This window comes from Microtus oregoni, unplaced genomic scaffold, assembly GCF_018167655.1.
Source record: "Microtus oregoni isolate MIOR12 unplaced genomic scaffold, Mior012 000044F_ref0000062, whole genome shotgun sequence".
In the NCBI taxonomy this organism is placed as follows: domain Eukaryota; kingdom Metazoa; phylum Chordata; class Mammalia; order Rodentia; family Cricetidae; genus Microtus; species Microtus oregoni.
Genome location: NW_024543218.1, coordinates 1475683 through 1494652, shown reverse-complemented (window position 1 = coordinate 1494652; position 18970 = coordinate 1475683). Strand labels below are relative to the sequence as shown.

Sequence of the window (18970 nt, the reverse complement as noted above, 5' to 3'; positions counted from 1 at the left end):
CAATTCTGGGGATGTCTTCCTATGTGAGGCATTATCATGGGTTTTGTTTGTTTTGTTTTTCTTAGCAAGCAGCATTTAAGTGAGATCACAGAAGCAGAATGAGCACTTGGTTAGTATTTTGGGATAAAATCACACAACAAGAGAAAGAGGAACATTTTGGGAGATGAGCCTGGGGCTCTGAGACCAGTCAGCCCTTTAGATTGTTGTCAAGACTCAGCAGCTGATGAGAATGACTTTTGGGTATGGTCCAGTCATCCTGTGGTTAATAATCCCTAGGCTAAGCATGGGGCCCTACTAACTCCTAGGGTTTTTCTTGTTTGTTTTTTACACAGTAAGTTAGTTTAAAAATCAGTTTACCCTAAGTCCAGTCAAAGAGAGGGAAGACCAATAATATGAGCAAAGGGATCAAGACCATGATGGGAATACCCATTGAAATAGCTAATGAGAGCTCACTGACTCTGGCCTAACAGCGGGGAACCAACATAGGACCAAACTAGGCCCTCTGAATGTGAGTGACAGTTGTGTGACTGGGGCAGACTGTGGGGCCACTGACAGTGGGACCAGGATTTATCCCTATTATTTGTACTGGCATTTTTAAGCCCATTCTCTTTGGAGGGAAACCTTGCCCAGCCTAGGTATAGGGGGGAGAGCCTTGTGCAACACTTTGTTGACTCCCCATGGGAAGCCTTACTCTCTCTGAGGAGTGAATGGGGAGTGGGAGGAGGGGAGGGAGTGGAAACTGGGATTAGTATACAAAATCAGAAAAGATAGTTTTTCAAAAAAATTAATAAGGGGCTGGAGAGATGGCTCAGTGGTTAAGAACACTGACTGCTCTTCCAGAGGACCTGGGTTCAATTCCCAGCACCCACACGGCAGCTAACAACTGTCTGTAACTCCAGTTTCTGGGGATCTGATACCTTCACACCAATCCACATAAAATAAAGTTAAATAAATTATTTAAAAAAATTAATAAAAAAAAGAAAATTCAGTTTAAGATGGAACTAGATTTTAACCATTACAATAGTGATATACAAGGAGGAAAACAGTCAACATATATACATACACAAAATATTTTATTAAACTTTGGGAGCTGGAGAGATGACCTCATGGGTAAGAGCTCTCATTGCATTGCAGAGGACCTGGTTTGGTTCCCTGTAACCACATGGTGACTAACAGTCTCTAGCTCCAGTTGAGGTCACTCATTAAGACTACACTGGATGACTGGAGAGATGGGTCAGGGGTTAGGCCGCTGGCTACTCTTCCAGAGGACCTCCTGTTGGTTTACAGCCATCTGTAAATCCAGTTCCAGGGGATCCAGTGCCTTCTTATGGCATCCATGGACACTACCCAAATAGACCACAGACGAACATACTATAAAAAAAAAAAAATCTTACTTTAAAATCAGTCTCCTAAGTAAGACCCCATGCCAATGAGGGTGATAACTGTTATGTAGGATGGCAAGGCAGGGCCCTGGCTGACAGGCAGCTTTGGCTCTTGCTCCTGGCACAGTGTCTGGCTTGAACATGGCGGGTACTGTTGTTTCTCTGGCAAGAGTCGGGTGAGCTTGGGGAAGAGTCTAGGCCAGGTTGTCCTTGGTCGTGGGGATCACAGTTGTCTCCTGTGGTCCTGGATTCACAGTCTTAACATTCAGGAATAAACCCACTTAGCCACAGGAGAAATTCTGTGAGTTGTCATACAACAATGACCAGTGCTGTGATGGATGGAAATTCGCACATGCTCAGAACAGGCGGTCGGGACCCATGCCTGCCTCCCTGCCCTCCTTTCGTCTCACTTCCCTTAGCCCACTCTGCTCTGTACATGAGAGAATTCATTTCCTGGAAACTGACCACATCCCTGTCTTAGCGCCGTTTACAAGAGCAGCCTCTGTTCCTGGAAGGCTTCCTGCCGTCTTCCCATGTAAAGATCTACTCAGTGTTCAGTTAGAACCTAAAGAGTTCTGCTTGGGAAGAACTTCCTGACACAGCCCTGCCCTCCGTCAACAGCAGTTCAAAAATAACCACTCTGAAGTAGAGCGGAGACGGGTGTGTGTGTGTGTGTGGTGGTCTTGAGTAGAACTTAGTGGGTAAGAGCATGGAGTGTTCATGCAGACTGGATCCTATCAGTCTAGAGACTCAGTCAGCTGTAGATGCAGCTCGGTGGTGTTCCAGCACCCTCTTCTGGCCATGATAGGTAACTGCATCCACATGGCGGAGCTCAGGTTTGGGCGCACACAAGCACAGGCGCCCTCACACACAGACACAGAGAGCTAAAAGTAACACTTTTGTTTGTTTGTTTGTTTGTTTTAAAGATTTATTTATTATGTATACAACATTCCTTCCATGTATGCTTGCATACCAGAAGAGGGCACCAGATCTCAGTATAGATGGCTGTGAGCCAGCCACCATGTGGTTGCTGGGAATTGAACTCAGGACCTCTGGAAGAACAGTCAGTGCTCTTAACCTCTGAGCCATCTCTCCAGCCCTAAAAGTAACGCTTTTAAAGAGGAAAATACTAAGTGGACTTTTGTAGAAATAAGCACTTCAGACATTTTAGATTTTATGCCAATCTGAGTAGCACGGTTAGAACTCAGGCTTCCCATGTCCTTCCCTGGAGATCACTAGGGGCCACCATTTTTATCAGCTGGATGAACTCTTGGGCATGATGCAGGAAAACACATAATCAAAATGCCATCTGACAGCCCACAAGTTAACACAACATTAGGGATTAGCCTTAATGAGATCATACACATGTTGGCACATGTACATGCAAGACAGTGCAGTGGTTTAGCTCACTTGCAGAGACCCAGGTTTGATTGCCAGCTCCCGCATGGCAGCTCACAACCCCTTGAAACTTCAGTTATAGAGGGTCCACTACCGACTTCTAGCCTCCTCAGTAACCAGGCACTGGGGTGGTACACAGACATCCATGCTGGCAAAACACCGTTATACCCCAAATAAATCCCATTTGTGCCTCACAGGGCAGCTGTAAAGAATACATTGACTAGTGGGAAGAGAACATAACCACAAGGCCTGTTCTGGAGGATTCTTGTCCTATGCTCCCCTTCTTCTTGCCCCTGTTCATTCTTACCCGCAGAAAAATCAAAAGCAAAAAGGAGCATCCAGTTCCTGAACAGCCCGCTGAGGAGACCGGCTTCTTCTCAGCGGCCCGTCGGGAACGTCTGTGCACAGGAACCTGAACCGACAAGCAGAAGGTTGGCCTTTCCCTGTCTCTGTAATTCCTTAAACGTAGCATTGCACACGCCAAATTTTTTGTCTTAGAATTCTTATGTACCTATGGTGAAATCTACAAATGATGGAATTTGTTGGTACCCACCTCACAGTCCCTGGGAGTGAAAAGTGGAGAAATGCAAAGGACCGCATGCTGCCCCTTGGACACGCTCTATTGCAGCATCAGGAAGCATTTGACAGCAGAACCGCTTTTGCAGTTAGAATAATGAATGGCCTGTTCAGTTTAGGTATTCTTCCCATTTTAAGTAGAATACTTAATTATACCATAGAAATATGATTTAAAAAGGATTCAGATCTAGAAACACTGTTTCTAAACCCAGCGTTCGAGAACAGTGTGCACAGCACTTAATTGGCAGGAGTACGCAGTGTTCCTGCTAGGAAGGACTCTTCGGACTGTGCCGGACTCAAACCCATGTTTTCCCTCAGTGACACACCATTCTATAGCAAACGTTTTTATTCTTCTGTTTGCCAGGCTAATATGTTTGCAAAATTCATGTGACATATAAGAATATAAATAGCAAAGGAAAAAGGATTCGGAAGTTCCTTTCTGCCTACTTCACAAACGATGACCGAGCTGGGAGTGTGCAGGGATAGAGTGTCCCCTATCATGCATGGGGTTCTGGGTTCCGTGCAAGGCACTGAATACAAATTAAACAGAAGTAATGGCTTCCAAGCAAATATGAGTAAGTTTTATGGATAGTAGAAATTCTGTGGGATTTTAAGTGTTTCCATATGTTATTATTTCAAAAGATGACATTACACGAAGTTTAATGTTTTGTTTGGGATCACTTGCGACTCATCATTGGAGAGCCGCTCCAGAGACAGCTGTGTAATTTGTGAGGTCTGTCCTTATAATTGAGCAGTAAAACCCAAAATCCCTGCCAAGTATTTCCTGTGTCTTTACGGCGAGCGACACAAGTAAGAAACAAAGAAGTTGCTGACAGAGGAAAATGACGTCAAAGAACCAGGGCATTTCTTTATTAGTACCGGATGGAAGAAGCCAGGCAGAGAGGAAAGGCTGCTGGTAGAGGCTTCCCTGGACAACAGCAGTGCAGAAGAAAGAGAATATTTACCAATTGTAAAAGCCAGCCTATTGGCAAGAATGAAGTAACCATCCAGGGACAGCACAAGAAAATACAATAGCATGCTGGGAACATTGTATGGTGACTAGCGTCCTTGGGCTGCCCAGGATCTTAAAATTCTCGGCAGCGTGCACCACGTTCCTCTCACTTCTGCCCTACACTGCCATCTAGTGGACGATGGTCTGCCAGTTCCTTGGCGAATCTGCTTCAGAGGATTGATGGTCTGGGCTTAGGAACTGAGTTCTATCATTTGAGACACAACAATCTGTGTTGTGAGAGGGCCACTTGTTGGTTCCCAGCTGCTCAGCCCTGGAAACCACACAAACTATATTATTAAAATCACTGCTTGGCCCATTAGCTCTAACCTCTTATTGGCTAACTCTCACATCTTGATTTAACCCATTTCTATTAATCTGTGTGTCGCCACGTGGCAGTGGCTTATCAGGAAAGATTCAGTATGTCTGACTCTGGAGGCTCCATGGCAGCTCTCTCTTCCTCAGCCCTTCCTCCTCCCAGCATTGTGTTCTGTCTTCTCCACCTACCTAAGTTCTTCCCTATCAGGCTTATTTATTTATTTATTTGGGGGAACAATTTTTTTTTGACATTTAGAAAAACAGTTTAATAAAAATACACTAGGTTCTACAAGCAGCTTTTATGATCATTTCTGTTAAAATAATTACTGTCCTCTTATTAAAAAAGAAGTCCCGTGTCACAAGAAAAGTAACTGACATTTGCTCAAGTGTCTCCCTGTGTGTGTCTCCCTACCACTTCTCAGCAGATGCTGAGGGAGGTGAGACGCATCCTCACCCTGACAGAAGCTCGCCTTCCCTGCCCAGAATCTTTGTGAGCATCTGAGAGGAAATCCTCGTGCTGAACTCAGTGTCTTTTTCAGTTCCTTAGGACCAGCACAGAAACTGTCTTTACCTAGAGGCTATGCTGTCCAAACCAGCAGGGCGAATGTTCTAGCAGCAGCTACAGATGACTTTTTCAGGTTTTTTTTGTTTGTTTGTTTGGTTGGTTGGTTGGTTTTTCTAGACAGGGTTTCTCTGTGGTTTTGGAGCCTGTCCTGGAACTAGCTCTGTAGACCAGGCTGGTCTCGAACTCACAAAGATCCCCCTGCCTCTGCCTCCTGAGTGCTGGGATTAAAGGTGTACACCACCATCACCCGGCCAGATGGCTTTTTCCTTTTACTGATTCAAGACCCAGGCGCTTTGCAGTGAAGCAGGGACACCGAGAGTGACCTCCAGCTGCCGCAGCGGTCAGTGCTACACAGCTCTGGATGGATTAGTGTTGTAGTTGGGAGCTCAGCACGGGGCAGGATGGACCTGCACATAGGCCGTGCAGTTAGGAGGGAACAGGATGGACCTCAACATGCACATAGGCCGTGCAGTTAGAAGGGAATGTCCGTTCCTTGTTCCAGTACCTTTGAATAACAAAGTTAGTACAAATAATAAAGTATTAAAAAAAAACAAAACCGAGTGATTCCTATAGCAGTCTCAGAATCCGACCCTGTAGAAGTTCCTCGGGCTGGTGAGTGTCTGGTGCTGACGCCGCCAGCCTGCAGAGGCAGCTACCTGAGTTCTCGGCTGTGGGACTGCGTTCATCACTCATTATTTCCCAGCTTTCATGTACGTGGGGATGGAGCCACGCTGAGTCAGCCCTTCAAACCTTTTCTAGGTGTAATTGAGAAAAACCCAGTCTTTGGATTTGTAGTCGGGCTCTGTGGTATTCGGCACCGGCTGTAAGATCTCAGACTCAGGGAAGTCATCGAAGTTGGAGGTGTCGTCGATACTCTTGATTTCTATCGGGATGGCTGCCGGCCTTTCCCTGATATCCCCCCACCCCACTCCTCTACCCTCTCTACCCCCTCAAAGAAGGGGTGACATTTGATCTCTTCCACACCACTGTTCCCAATTCTGTTTTCAAAATCAGTACAAAAGCTGGGCGGTGGTGGCGCACGCCTTTAGTCCCAGCACTAGGGAGGCAGAGGCAGGCGGATCTCTGTGAGTTCGAGGCCAGCCTGGTCTAAAAGAGCTAGTTCCAGGACAGGAACCAAAAGCTACGGAGAAACCCTGTCTCGAAAATCAAAAAAAAAAAAAATTCCATACAAAATCAGTACAAAATCTGAGAATCAAGTCCTTCAAGTCCTTGGCTTTCTCAAAGACGGGCACTTCTGGAGGAAACGCCAGTGTCTCCTTCCAGCTCCTAACTTTTCTGTGTGTCTCCTGAGGTGTCTCAGAGCAGAAAGGTGGGAAGCCTATTAGCATTTCATACATGATCACTCCCAAGGACCACCAGTAGTCACACAATTTGTTGCAGCAAGTCTGCATGAAGACTGCTGGAACAATGTAGTCTGGTGTTCCAACAGCTGCCGCCTGTTCTTTTTCCACGTCTCTGCTTTCCGCTTCGAGTTCATGTTGTGGAACAAGAAGTCGCTTGGTGGGTTGTGTGAGAGGTTTCTATAAAATTCAGTCCTGTGCGTTTTCTTTAACCCCGTGCACAAACCAAAATCAGGCAATTTGACATGTCCCTTGGCATCCAGTGAAAGGTTGTCTGGCTTCATGTCCCGGTGGATGAAGCCCAGCTGGTGGGTTGCATCAATCGCCAAGACAGTCTCTGAGATGTAGAACTGCGTCTGCTCTTCTGTCAAGGTGTCCTTTTTCATCAGCCATGCCATCACGTCACCTCCAGGAAGAAGTTCCATGATCAGACAGAGATTCCGCTTGTCCTGAAAACTGTAGAACATCTTCACCACCCAGGCACCGTCTGCTTCCACCAAAAATGTCTCTTTCTGCTCGAATATGAGCCACCTGCTCTTTCTCCAGCATGTCGGCTCTCCTCCAGATCTTCATGGCATAGATGTGCCCTATGTCTTTCTTCTGGACCAGCCGCACCTCTCCAAAAGCTCCTCTCCCGATCACCTTCAGAGACTCAAAGTCATCCAGGCCAAGTCTGGTCCCCTTGAGGCTTAAGAACTGTTTCTTTACGAGCATGTTGTGATCGGCGTAACTTTTTCTCCTCATCTGCCAATCCTTCTTCTTCCATGGCCACTTCTAATTTCTTCTGGTTTCTCTCTCTTCATGCTGCAAAATCAGGTTGCTGTAAAAATTCTCCAGTATGAGCTTGGCCACAGTCACTCTCTCCCTGGTATGGTTGCTCATAGGAAAGGTGGTTGTTGCCCCTGCAGTCATTTCCATAGTAGCAGGAATTGCCCGGGTGCCGCAGCTGCTCAGCCTCCTCAGCCACCATAGCCTGTTTTTTTTTTTTTTTTGTCTGAACCTCCTTTACTGCCTATCTGTAACCCTTTCTGTCTGCATGGACGAAACCTTAAACTGCCAAGCAGCTTAGCTAGTGCTGTGCTGGCTGTTGAAGCCCTCAGGCTGTGGCCGAGGAATGTGTCTGTTCCTTGGCCTGCCTGAGAAACTGAAGGACCAGGAAGTCACATCAGTCCTCTGCTTGAACAGGAAGTCTAGCAGCCAGAAGCAGGCCAGGCCAGGCATGTTTACTGCTGCTTTTACAGTACAAGAGACCACGCCCAAGTGGTCTGGTATCTTAAAGGCTACTGGCTGAAGGAGCAGAAGGTGCTCCAACGCCATACACCTTTAATCCCAGCACTTGGGAGGCAGAGCAGATGGATCTCTGTAAATTTGAGGCAAGCCTGGTCTACAGAATGAGTTCCAGAACAGTCAGAGCTGTTACCCAGAGGAACCCTATCTTGAACACCCAAAATAAATAAAGACAGACAGACAGACAGACAGACAGACAAAGACATTTAGTTTAGAGGTTTAGCTCAATGGCACAATGCCTGCCTATTGTAAGTTAATTCCTGGATTCAGTCCTTAGCACTAAAGGAAAAAAGAAAGAAAGAAAGAAAGAGAGAGAAAGAGAAAATGAGAAAAAGGAAAACACCTTGGTAGAAAAATATTTATTTGTGTAAAAATCTACAGTCTAAACAGCTTTTCACAACTATAAGCAGTGTTTACCTCTTGACTCCTATAAGAAACATCTTTAAGTTGTCTTCTAGAAAAAGGCAAAATAAAGACATGCTTAAACAGTGACCCTAAACGCAATGGAAACATTCCCAAATTGATCAACACATACATACACCAACTACCTAGCCAGCACTTTTTCTGATATAGCAGAGGCTGCAAATTCAGACCAGACAGGAGCCACAGAAATAACACAAAGAAGCAGCATGGCAGAAGCTGCACACTGGGAGACTGGAGAGCGCATGGCCCTTCCCAGTTAAATTGCCACCACTGGGTACTGCAAATTGATGCCACCCAAAGACACAGCTCCAAGGAAGCTGGGGTTTCTGATGTTTAAACACATGCAGACATCTGGACTCCGGTAATATTTTCTGATTCTTTCTGGAATAAGGCTTCCATTTATTTATTTATTTATTTATTTATTTATTTGGATTTTTCGAGACAGGGTTTCTCCGTAGCTTTTGGTTCCTGTCCTGGAACTAGCTCTTGTAGACCAGGCTGGCCTCGAACTCACAGAGATCTGCCTGCCTCTGCCTCCCGAGTGCTGGGATTAAAGGCGTGCGCCACCACCACCCAGCTTTCCATTTATTTTTTAATACCACCAAATAAACAATCTCCATAGGCAAGTCCACGACCTGGAGTCCACAGTACATGCTTTCCGAATTCATTCAGCAGCAGAAGCAGGTCTTTCTACCAATTGCTTACCTCTTTAATTGTAGAGAATCTAGGATGGTGTGGGATATCAGTGCAACTGAAGTAGAATTCATCTCAAAATTACAGAAAGGATGGCCCTTTGTTGGAAAGCGCATTTCTAAGCACACTGATTAGTATAAAAATTGATATGTCTGCACGCACTGGCTGGTCCAAGGAGACATGAGTCTGAAGGAGCTGGGTAAAGGCAGCACAATTTTAAAGTCAGTGTCCAGACTCCAGAGCAATGAAATAATCCACGTGCTGAAACTTGAGGACTTCGTTGCCCCAACTCATCCAGCCTGGCTGTAAATTCCGAGCAAACAGTTCCAAACACTGCCCGCCTGGCTTGATGTAGTCTTTCAGTACTTCTGTACAAAAAGAAAAGAAAAAAATCAGCAGTAAGGAAGAAATCAGTTTACTTTTTAAAAGCAGAGAAAAATAGAAGAGGCAGATATTTCAGCTTTTAAGATGGACAGCAAATTAGAGTCGAGCATGGCATGGTCGGTTCTGCCATTCTTGTCAGGAATGCAAAGGAGGAAGCACCTGCAGGCTTGGGAGCAGCACCGCTGCAACCGCACTAGTTCTGATTCACTGCAATGCATTTACAGACAAGAAGCGAGGCGTTCACGTCCACACACGCCTTTCCAGTTTTCCAATAATGCTCACACCTCTCCTGAGAACTAATTTACTTTATTGTTTAATCCATGAATTCAAAAAACTGTAGAATCAATATAAAGACAACCTGCTTGAAACTGAAAATGAACTATAAGTCTAGCTTTAGTAAATACTTTAGTGAAATAATTAAGAAAAGAGTTTTATAAAGACAGAAGATTTTAACAGTTGTAACTACGCCTCTTGACTGGAACTTGCATGTTCTAAGATACTCCCACACTATAGTTCTTTGCCTAAATTTCACCATGCTATTTCCAGTTAAGGAGCCCTTATTTATATATTCATAACTACAACACTGAAAATCATCTTTTTTACAGAGAAGACACTTCATTTAGATTAGTTAAGTAAATGTGGTCTGCACTGCCTGAGAGAAAGGAAAACCACGGCAACTTGTTTTTAAAAAGCGCACATTCCCTTCGAGGACAAAAGAATCATTCTAACCCTGATCGGGTTCTGGTTGCTCTATTAAGCACATAACAGGAATGGGTATAAAAGTAGTTCCAAGAAGAAAGTACTTTAGGAAGCAGAATACAGTGCACAGTTGCCATGTTAGTTTGGCCTTAGAAAAACGACAAACAAGGCTTCTTCAGGATTGTTTGGTTTTCCTTGGAAATAAGGATCCAGCCCAGGGCTGTACATGCTCAGCAAGGACTCCATTTCTGAGCTACACCTCCATCCTTAGACTTCCTTGGGAATAACTGAAGGTTTAAGAGATAACAATTGTAAAGTTAGAAACACAATACAGCAGAGTGGATCTGGGAGGAGCTTGGGGAGAGGAAGTGAAAATGGTCAAAATATATTATATGAAACTCTCAAATAACAAAGCTATTACATTATTTTTAAAAACATTTTGAGTTTCAGATTGTTCTTTGTCCAAGAGTAATATTCTTACTTACCAAAAATCAAAGAGAAATTAAAAGCTGTTATTGGCCGGGTGGTGGAGGCAAAGGCAGGCGGATCTCTAGGAGTTCGAGGCCAGCCTGGTCTACGAGAACTAGTTCCAGGACGGGCACCAAAGCTACAGAGAAACCCTGTCTCAAAAAAAAAAAAAAAAAAAAAAAAAAAAAAAAAAAAAAAAAAAGCTGTTATTGCCTGCAATTGACTAACTCAAATTTAGGCTTTGGGAAGATTCTAGATGTTGACATAAAAGACTGTATTCATTTCAAAAGTATGGAACTAAACACAGGGCAACTGAAAAGAGAAAACTTTCCCCAAGACCTAACAGAAAATCCTAACTCCCCTTCTGTTTTCTAGAAGTTGGCATGGGCTAAGCTATAGTGCTAAGATTGTGCTAACCACCCCTCCCATCTGTTTTCTAGAAGTTAACATAAGCTCAGGTACAGTGGTTTTACTTAGGCTCTGCAGTCTTTCGGGAAAGATGTTCTCTTGATCATGGGGCCAGAGAGAAAGCTCAGCCATTAGCAGCCCTTGCCGCAACTGTGAGAATGAGAGGGTCTCTGTCTCTTGCCCGTTCCTGGGACTCTTTTCCTCCTGCTGGGTTTTATGTCCAACTTCGATGCTGGTATTTTTGCTTTGCATTGTTGTATTTTATTTTGTCATGTTTTGTTGTTATCTGCAGGAGGTCTATTCTTTTCTGATGAGAAATTGATGAAGAGTGGATCTGGGGGGGAGACAAGGAAGTGAGAAACTGGAAGTAGTTGAGGGAGGGGAATTATGATTGAGCTGTATTGTATGAGAAGGGAATCTATTTTCAATAAAAGGGGGGAAACACTTGCTGCTCTTACAGAGGAGCAGGATTTGATTCCCAGCACCCACATGGTGGTCCAGAAGCATCTATAATTCTAGTTCTAGAGGATCCAATGTCCTTTTCTGACCTTTGCAGGCATCTGGGATGCATATGGTGTACACACAAACATGCAAACCAAACACCCACACATGTAAAATTTTTTTTTTAATTTAAAAGATATATCTTGAGGTTTTGGAGCAAGAGAGAACAGTTCATGTTTTGAGTATACATAAAGCAGTTTCATCAGATTCACAGGACAACGTTCTAAGTGTATGTAGATACACATATCCTGCCAACCCCAGAGTTAGGATTTCACTGTAAAATTTACCACCGGGAGCTGGAGAGATGGCTCAGAGGTTAGGAGCATTGCCTACTCTTCCAGAGGTCCTGAGTTCAATTCCCAGCAACCACATGGTGGCTCACAACCATCTGTAATGAGGTCTGGTGCCCTCTTCTGGCCTGCAGGCATACACACAGACAGAATATTGTATACATAATAAATAAATAAATAAATATTTAAAAAAAATTACCACCGGAATCCTCAAGTTACTTTCTGAAGGCTTTGACTTGTACCTCTCTATAGCTAAGATGCATGCGCTAACCTAATATGAACTCAAAACAAGGCACCACATATTTCATGGATGTGATTGATGACTATGTAAAAGGCTTGGAAATTAGCTATATTGAGTCCTTCAGATTTTCCCCACAAGTACAACTTTGAGTTGAAATGTTTTCAATTTTAAATGTGCCTTGGCCCTGTCTTGAAAAACCACAAAAAAAGTGTTTGTGCTGCTCTCTACTGGCAGTACATGAGAACTGCACTATATAGACTATTAAGGACAAGACTGATTTTAATCCACAGTCTTTAAATCTTTTCTCTTCAGCATAATCTTTGCATGTAGTTTTATTCTATTGAAAAGAAATGGCAAATAAATTAAAATTATTCCAGAATAAAAGGCTTGGGATATTAGATATTTTTTGTAATTTTTTAAAATTTTATGATTTATTTATCTTTATTTTATGTGAATTGGTGTGAAGGTGTCAGATACCCTGGAACTGGATTTTCAGACAGTTGTGAGCTGCCATGTGGGTGCTGGGAATTGAACCCGGGTCCTCTGGAAGAGCAGTCAGTGCTTTTAACTGCTGAGCCATTTCTCTACCCTGTAAATTTTTTTTTATAACAAACTATAAACCCTCAAACAAAAGACTTATAAATTAAGCTTTGGTACATACCAAATGATAAACAAAATTCAAGTATACGAATTAGATTTCATTCAAGTACAACTGGTATTAAATAATTTTTTTCAAGAAACAATAGAGTTCACTTTCATCCAGGTCACAAACTAATGCATTAGCATTTATAGAGTGTCAGGTATGAGATTTCAGAGTATCCTTCTAAGCCAAAGAATAGTCAAACACATCTGAGTATTTCTCAAATTAAAGGCACCGTAAGGACTCCTTTGCAAAGTTATTTGAGGCAACAGACATGCTGAGTTCACTATCTTCTGTTGGTTGTGTGTCTGTGTTTGTATCTGTGTTTTCAGGTGTGCTATAAGCACCGAGCATCTGAATTCCAGAGTGCACTTGCCAAGGTCAGAGTGGATATCCTCCTTCAGGGCTCCCTGCCTTACTCCTGGGGGCAGGTTCTCATTGAACTGGAAGCACAACCTCAGGCTAGACTGGCTGGCCAGCGAGCTCTCTGTGAAGCGCCTGTCTCTACCCCATTGATGGGGCTTTAGGCACACGAACACAGCCACGCCCACCTTTTTACATGAATACTGAGGACTTGAACTCATTCTTGCTGAGCAAGCACTCTTACCCACTGCGCCATCTCCCCAGCTTTCTTATATTCTCATTTCCAGGCTCACAAACCACATTCTGCAAAAGGAAAACTGATAATCGGCCCAGAGATTTTGAGTAGTAATGATCAAAATAGTAAAATATCTTCTTGAAGAAATTTTCAAAAAATAAACTTGGAATATCAAAGTCAGGCTTTCAAGAACTTCCATGAGCAAGTCTTTAAACTCTCACTTGAAAGACAATGAGGATTTATTGCCTTTTAAATACACCGTAAACAATGCAATCACTCCTTACCACTCTGCGGTATTAGACATCATTACTCACTGTGGGAATGAGGGTGGCAAGGAAAGGACTGAGGTAACCTGCCAGAACAGCAGAGCCAGGACTCACACGCATGTGAGCCAGTGCCCACGGCTAACACTGATCCTTGCTGCTCGGTTACACTGAACGAGGAGCACCATGCTCAGCACTCCAGCTTGAGGGAACAGCAGCCTCAGCAGCTTCCTTCCCCTGTTGCAATGGTAGCCTGCCTTCTGGAGATATAAAACTACCATGTTCAGGGAATCCTAGACATCTCTTCTATTATGCTGGGTCTGAATCCTAAACCTGAGGGCAAACAAGGCCACTCACTGAACTACATCCTCTGAACCCCAACAGCCTTCATCGGCCCAGGCTACTACTGGAGGGACAAGGACAGTAAAGAAACCGTGGGAGATGATGCTGAAGGACAGCTGAGGTAATACACACTAACATGGGCTCTATTTCATACATTCTATGAGAAGGTTTCTACACGCTTCAGAATATTAAACATCCCACTCACAAACCTACAGACCATTCCAATACGAAATTCAATCCCTCTGGGAATATTTTCCGAGTCCTCACAGCCAGATTTCATAGACACATACCAGCAAGGGGAGGCTTGTGTGAGTGAAGAAGGCAGGGCACACTGACAATCAGTTTCCGATCTGGAACTGGGGGCACTTTCACATCCGGGCTCCTCATTGAAACAGAGCAAGATGACAAGCTATTACTTTAAGGATCATTTTTAATTATATGCTACAGTTGCATCATTTTCCTCGTTTAAATAATAATCAATTCTATTAATAAATGAATTTAAAGATAGAATCAATGAGGAAAATCAATGTAAATATTCAAACATCTTTAGAATGTCATTTTTCATATTAACTACTATACTCTGCATAAAACACAAGTTAACAGAAATTTGTATTTATTATATAACTTATACTTTTCATCTCTAGGCCATTTTTAAGATTTCAAAAGTATAAAAATTAAGAAAATCAGTGATCACCGTATTAAAAGTCTGTATTTATATAATTTTGAAAAATCACTTAGCTTACCTTAACACTAAAGCAGTTTTTTCTCGAAATCTCCCCAGTACAAGACACTCATAAGGTTTTTTGTGTGGAGAATCCAATGGGAACACGAACTCCCCTGAACGGGTGATCTGAAAGGAAGGAACCAAGGAACACCATTTTTTTTTTACTGTCACTATACAGTTTCCAGCAAAAAAGGAGAAGTTATTAATCTTCCTGTGTAATCCAATAAAAAAATAGTATGAGCCACGAGTGTGAGTCATATATATAATTTTAAATTCTCTAGTATTAACATTGGAAAGAGGTAAAAAAAAGAATGCAAGGTAATTGATTTTAATTGCATTCAATCTAGCATGTCTGAAACAGTATTTCTACACGTGACCAATTGTAAAGGGTATCATAAGATATGACATTTTTTCCTCCCCTGTGGGTCTTTCATGCCAACAGACATTTACCACTCGACAGTACCTCTCCATTTAAAGGGCACAAGTCAAGCGCTAGAGAGCTGCATGGCACGGTGGCTACCACACTGGACATATGTAGTGTCCTTACCACAGTGGACAATGTAGCTATAAGGAATGTTTAAAAACTCACATACCATGGGTATTTTAAATATATTATTGTACTATCATCTCACATAAACAGTCTCTACTTTTTATGATCACTTGTTCCTGGAAACAAGGCCATTGTGAATTCAGTCATTAATTCACTCAAATAACATTCACCTGACTAAGTAGTTAAATAAAGCCTTGTATACTCAAGATGGCAGAGAGCCAGAGCCACAGTTTAGTAGGGAAGAAAGTGGGGCAGGTGATGATGGAGAAAATGCCTGGTGCCGAGACTGGCTCTTGGCACTATAAATTCCAGGTTAGCAATTAATATCTCCACAATAAAATAAAACAGACTGACAGGAAAGAAGGGAGTTCAACATGGTTCAACATCATCCTCAGCTACATAGCAAATTCAAGGCTGTATAGATTATAGGAAACCCTGTCTCAAGGGGAAAACCAACAAACAAAAAACCAGCGAACAAAAGGTTCCCGAATCTTCGCATAACTCTCCAATAGTCTTGTTGTTCTCTGATCTCAGCCCCTCACACAGAGGGAAGAGAAGGGGCACGCAAAGGCAATGGAGCTGTTGATGAATGGAGAAGACAGTGGAGGTAAGACAGTCCCCAAATTCTTGCTAGTTCATTAAACTACAGCTATCACATGGGTGCACACATACATGCACGCATACACATGCATTCAATGCACACCAATTTTTTTTTTTTTAACAAACTGGAGCTTTTTATAACTTTATTCTGATCTCTCCTTGATTTCCCAAAACCAGCCACTTGGGGCCCTACTTCAAAGACACAGGATAAAGAAACAAACATCTTGAGAATAGGAAGATTCTCCCAGGCACAAAGCATAAAAAGCTCTCATCAGAGCCTGATGAAGACAACAGTGATGCGGACGCAGTGAGGACAGTCAGTGTCTTCCTATGATCAGTATGTGACGCTGTGTTAACAAACAAGCTAATTTCTGAACTCACTTTTACCCAGTACCATTCCGCAATGACTTCCACAGACCACGAAGGATAAAGTTCCTCCTTCACAAAACACAGGTGCTTCTGTCTGTTGGTCACCCAAGTAACAATAAGACAATCAGCAGCAGCCAGCTTAGGAACAGGCATGTGCTTTATCTGCTGCGGTGATAAACAACTGTACCTAAAAATGAGCAGGAAAAAACATGAGAAAATTAACTTCAAGAAAGAAATAAAAGCAGAGAAAAGAGCTGTAGGGCGCCAACCCCACTAATACACAGTTCCAGGGTCCCTTGCACGTGGTAACTATGGAGTCACACTGACACCTGGTGGACCCACTGGCACTTACACATGCCCTGAGTTTTCCATTTTACTAGTTTTAAATTGCCAGGCTGTTTGTTTTTGTTTTTTAAATTACTTTCAAATGACTTACATTTTGGTAATTTTCCCACAGGTAATATGCTTTTCCTCCCAGTCAGACTTACACAAATATTGTCTGGATTCCATCATGATGTGTTTCACAGGAGCCCCATCAGAGAGAGCCTTGCAAGTAGTGACCAGAATGGTGACATGTCTTGGTACAAAGAAGCACTGGTTTTGAGCCCAGTGATACAGAAGCCAGCCGCCTTCAGTGAGGGGCGGTACCCACTGTAAGCCTCAGTCTTGCACACACTGCTGACCCCTAGATCTCCTATCACCTTGCCCGACCTCACCCTCCCAGTGCAGCTTCAAGCCTGTCTACCACCATGCTCTTGTCATCCCATTTTCTCTCCCTCTGCATGCACTCATTTTAAAGGCCCACTGTCTTATACCTCCTGACCATTAACAGTACAAAGTCAACTTGTTTTGCCAGAACATTAATTGTTCTACAAATATCCAAAGAAATACAAGTCTTTCTCCAGCATTCCATAGACAACTGGAGATAATATGTTGGTATTCTAGACTCCATCAACTTTTGCAAAACCTCCCTTCTCTTTAAGCATCACCCAGTCACACTAGCCCCAAACCTCCCTCAATGAACACATTTTGTCCTCACTCTCGCTATTCAGTGTGCTGAAGCTCTGAGATCCCTCTGTCTCAACAAGAAAAGTCTTGACACTACCCTGGGCAACTTCAAATCACAAGCCATGTAACGTATACACAAATGTTAATTCACCTATTCAAACAATATATGCACTCACCCTCCAGTAACCCATTCCAATGACATAACTAGGCCTTGTCATTGTGCACACATGTGGATGTATGCATGCACATATACACGCACACAAGAGGGATGGACCTAGGGCCCTGTGCATGCAAAGCACACACAAAGCGTGACCACATGCACAGACAGCCAATGCCACAATGCAGTTCAACTTCTTCATACTCATAAATGAGGTGAAGAAACACATGGGGCAAAAGAATTAGACCACTGAAGGGCTCAGTCTATTCTCAGGTTCTCAAACCAGTCATGGATTCTTTCATTTACCCATGGTTACCTCTTCTCAGGTCCCTTGTCCATTATTTCCATTGGCATATGAAGTTATCTCATACCCAGCCTCTTCAGCTACCACACTGTCTCCTCCCTCCTTTATACACTTTATTTATCTACTTCACCACACCTTCTCTTTGCAAAAATATATGACAGCATCTGTGAAGTTTATCCTTCCAACTCTGTCTTTTCACTCCTACATTCCAACATCCTGCAATATCAATTATTGTTCCCTTGCTTCTGCATTGTCATCCTCCCTGGTAGTTCATCATCTTCTGGATTATGCTATTTGAAAAGAAGAGGAGAGAATGAAGAGAGGAAATGAAAGAGATGGAGAGAGAAGGAAAAAGGGAGGACATATGAGGCTTTTTTCGTAACATTAATTATGTTGGCATGTGTCTGTTTTAGGGTGTGTAGGGGTCAGAGAACAACCTGAGGGGATCAGTTCTTTCCTTGCATCATGTGAATTCCAGGGACTAAACTCAGGTCATCAGGCTTGGCAGCAAGTGCATTTTCCCAGTGAGCCACCTTGCAGGCCCAAGTATTATTTTAGCCTGGAATGTCTCCATAGGCTCATGCGTTGAGTGTTCAGTCTGGATTGCCATGCTGTTCTAAGAATCTAGCATCCAAATTATATAAAGATCTCTTACAAACCAACAATTTTAAAGATGCAATCCTAAAATATACATAGAAGCTTTTCTATAGAACATAAAGAACTGATAAGAATGTGAAACCGTCAGGTATGGGTTGGTCTTTAGAGAAACGCAGATCAAAACCATAAGATACCGCTTCATAGTAACATAGTTATAATTTGAATTATAAATAACAAGTATTGGTAAAGACATGAGGAGATGCCATTCTTGGTAGAGATGTAGAGTGATGTAGCAACTACAGAAAATGGTTTGGTGGGGTCCGAGAGTATTAAAGATGGACTCATCACAAGGCACAGCAACGTTAGACTCAGGTAAATGTCTAAGAGCATGGAAATGTATTCCCAGAGCTAGTCAAACTACAGAGTTTGAAGGAGCAGTCTTCACAACTAACCCCACTTTTTTTTTTATTTATTATGTATACAATGTTCTGTCTGTGTGTATGCCTGAAGGCCAGAAGAGGGCACCAGACCTCATTACAGATGGTTGTGAGCAACCATGTGGTTGCTGGGAAGTGAACTCAGGACCTTTGGAAGAGCAGGCAATGCTCTTAACCTCTGAGCCATCTCTCCAGACCCCTAACCCCACTTTTAAAACCAACCATCATTCTCTAAAATCATCTCAGATTCAACAGTCTGTCAGAGAATTCACAAACTTACTAATGCTCTTGCAGGCAGTTGTGAGGAGCCACACATCTCAGTACAGCCAGATCTACAGTCAGTGTGCTACAGAGGCCATCTGGGACAACGGGTGAATC

The 18970-nt window shown here is 43.1% G+C and overlaps 1 protein-coding gene and 1 pseudogene across 4 annotated transcripts in view; both read right to left on the bottom strand.

Annotated features, from left to right (window-relative positions):
• Window positions 1-5940: 5940 nt before the first annotated feature.
• Window positions 5941-7527, bottom strand: LOC121434797 (annotated as a pseudogene).
• A 729-nt stretch (window positions 7528-8256) lies between these two features.
• LOC121434748 (N(6)-adenine-specific methyltransferase METTL4-like) overlaps window positions 8257-18970 on the bottom strand; it is a 33897-nt gene continuing 23183 nt past the window's right edge. For 2 of the 4 annotated variants that reach the window (XM_041633699.1, XM_041633702.1), the window contains exons 6-8: window positions 16102-16276; window positions 14590-14696; window positions 8257-9380 (exon numbers count right to left, since the gene is read on the bottom strand). In XM_041633699.1, the coding sequence (XP_041489633.1) occupies window positions 9131-9380; window positions 14590-14696; window positions 16102-16276 (532 nt within the window). In that variant the 3' untranslated portion in view covers window positions 8257-9130. Of the gene's footprint in view, window positions 9381-14136; window positions 14229-14589; window positions 14697-16101; window positions 16277-18970 lie in introns of all 4 variants that reach the window. The other 2 variants (XM_041633700.1, XM_041633701.1) reach the window with 2 other exon arrangements.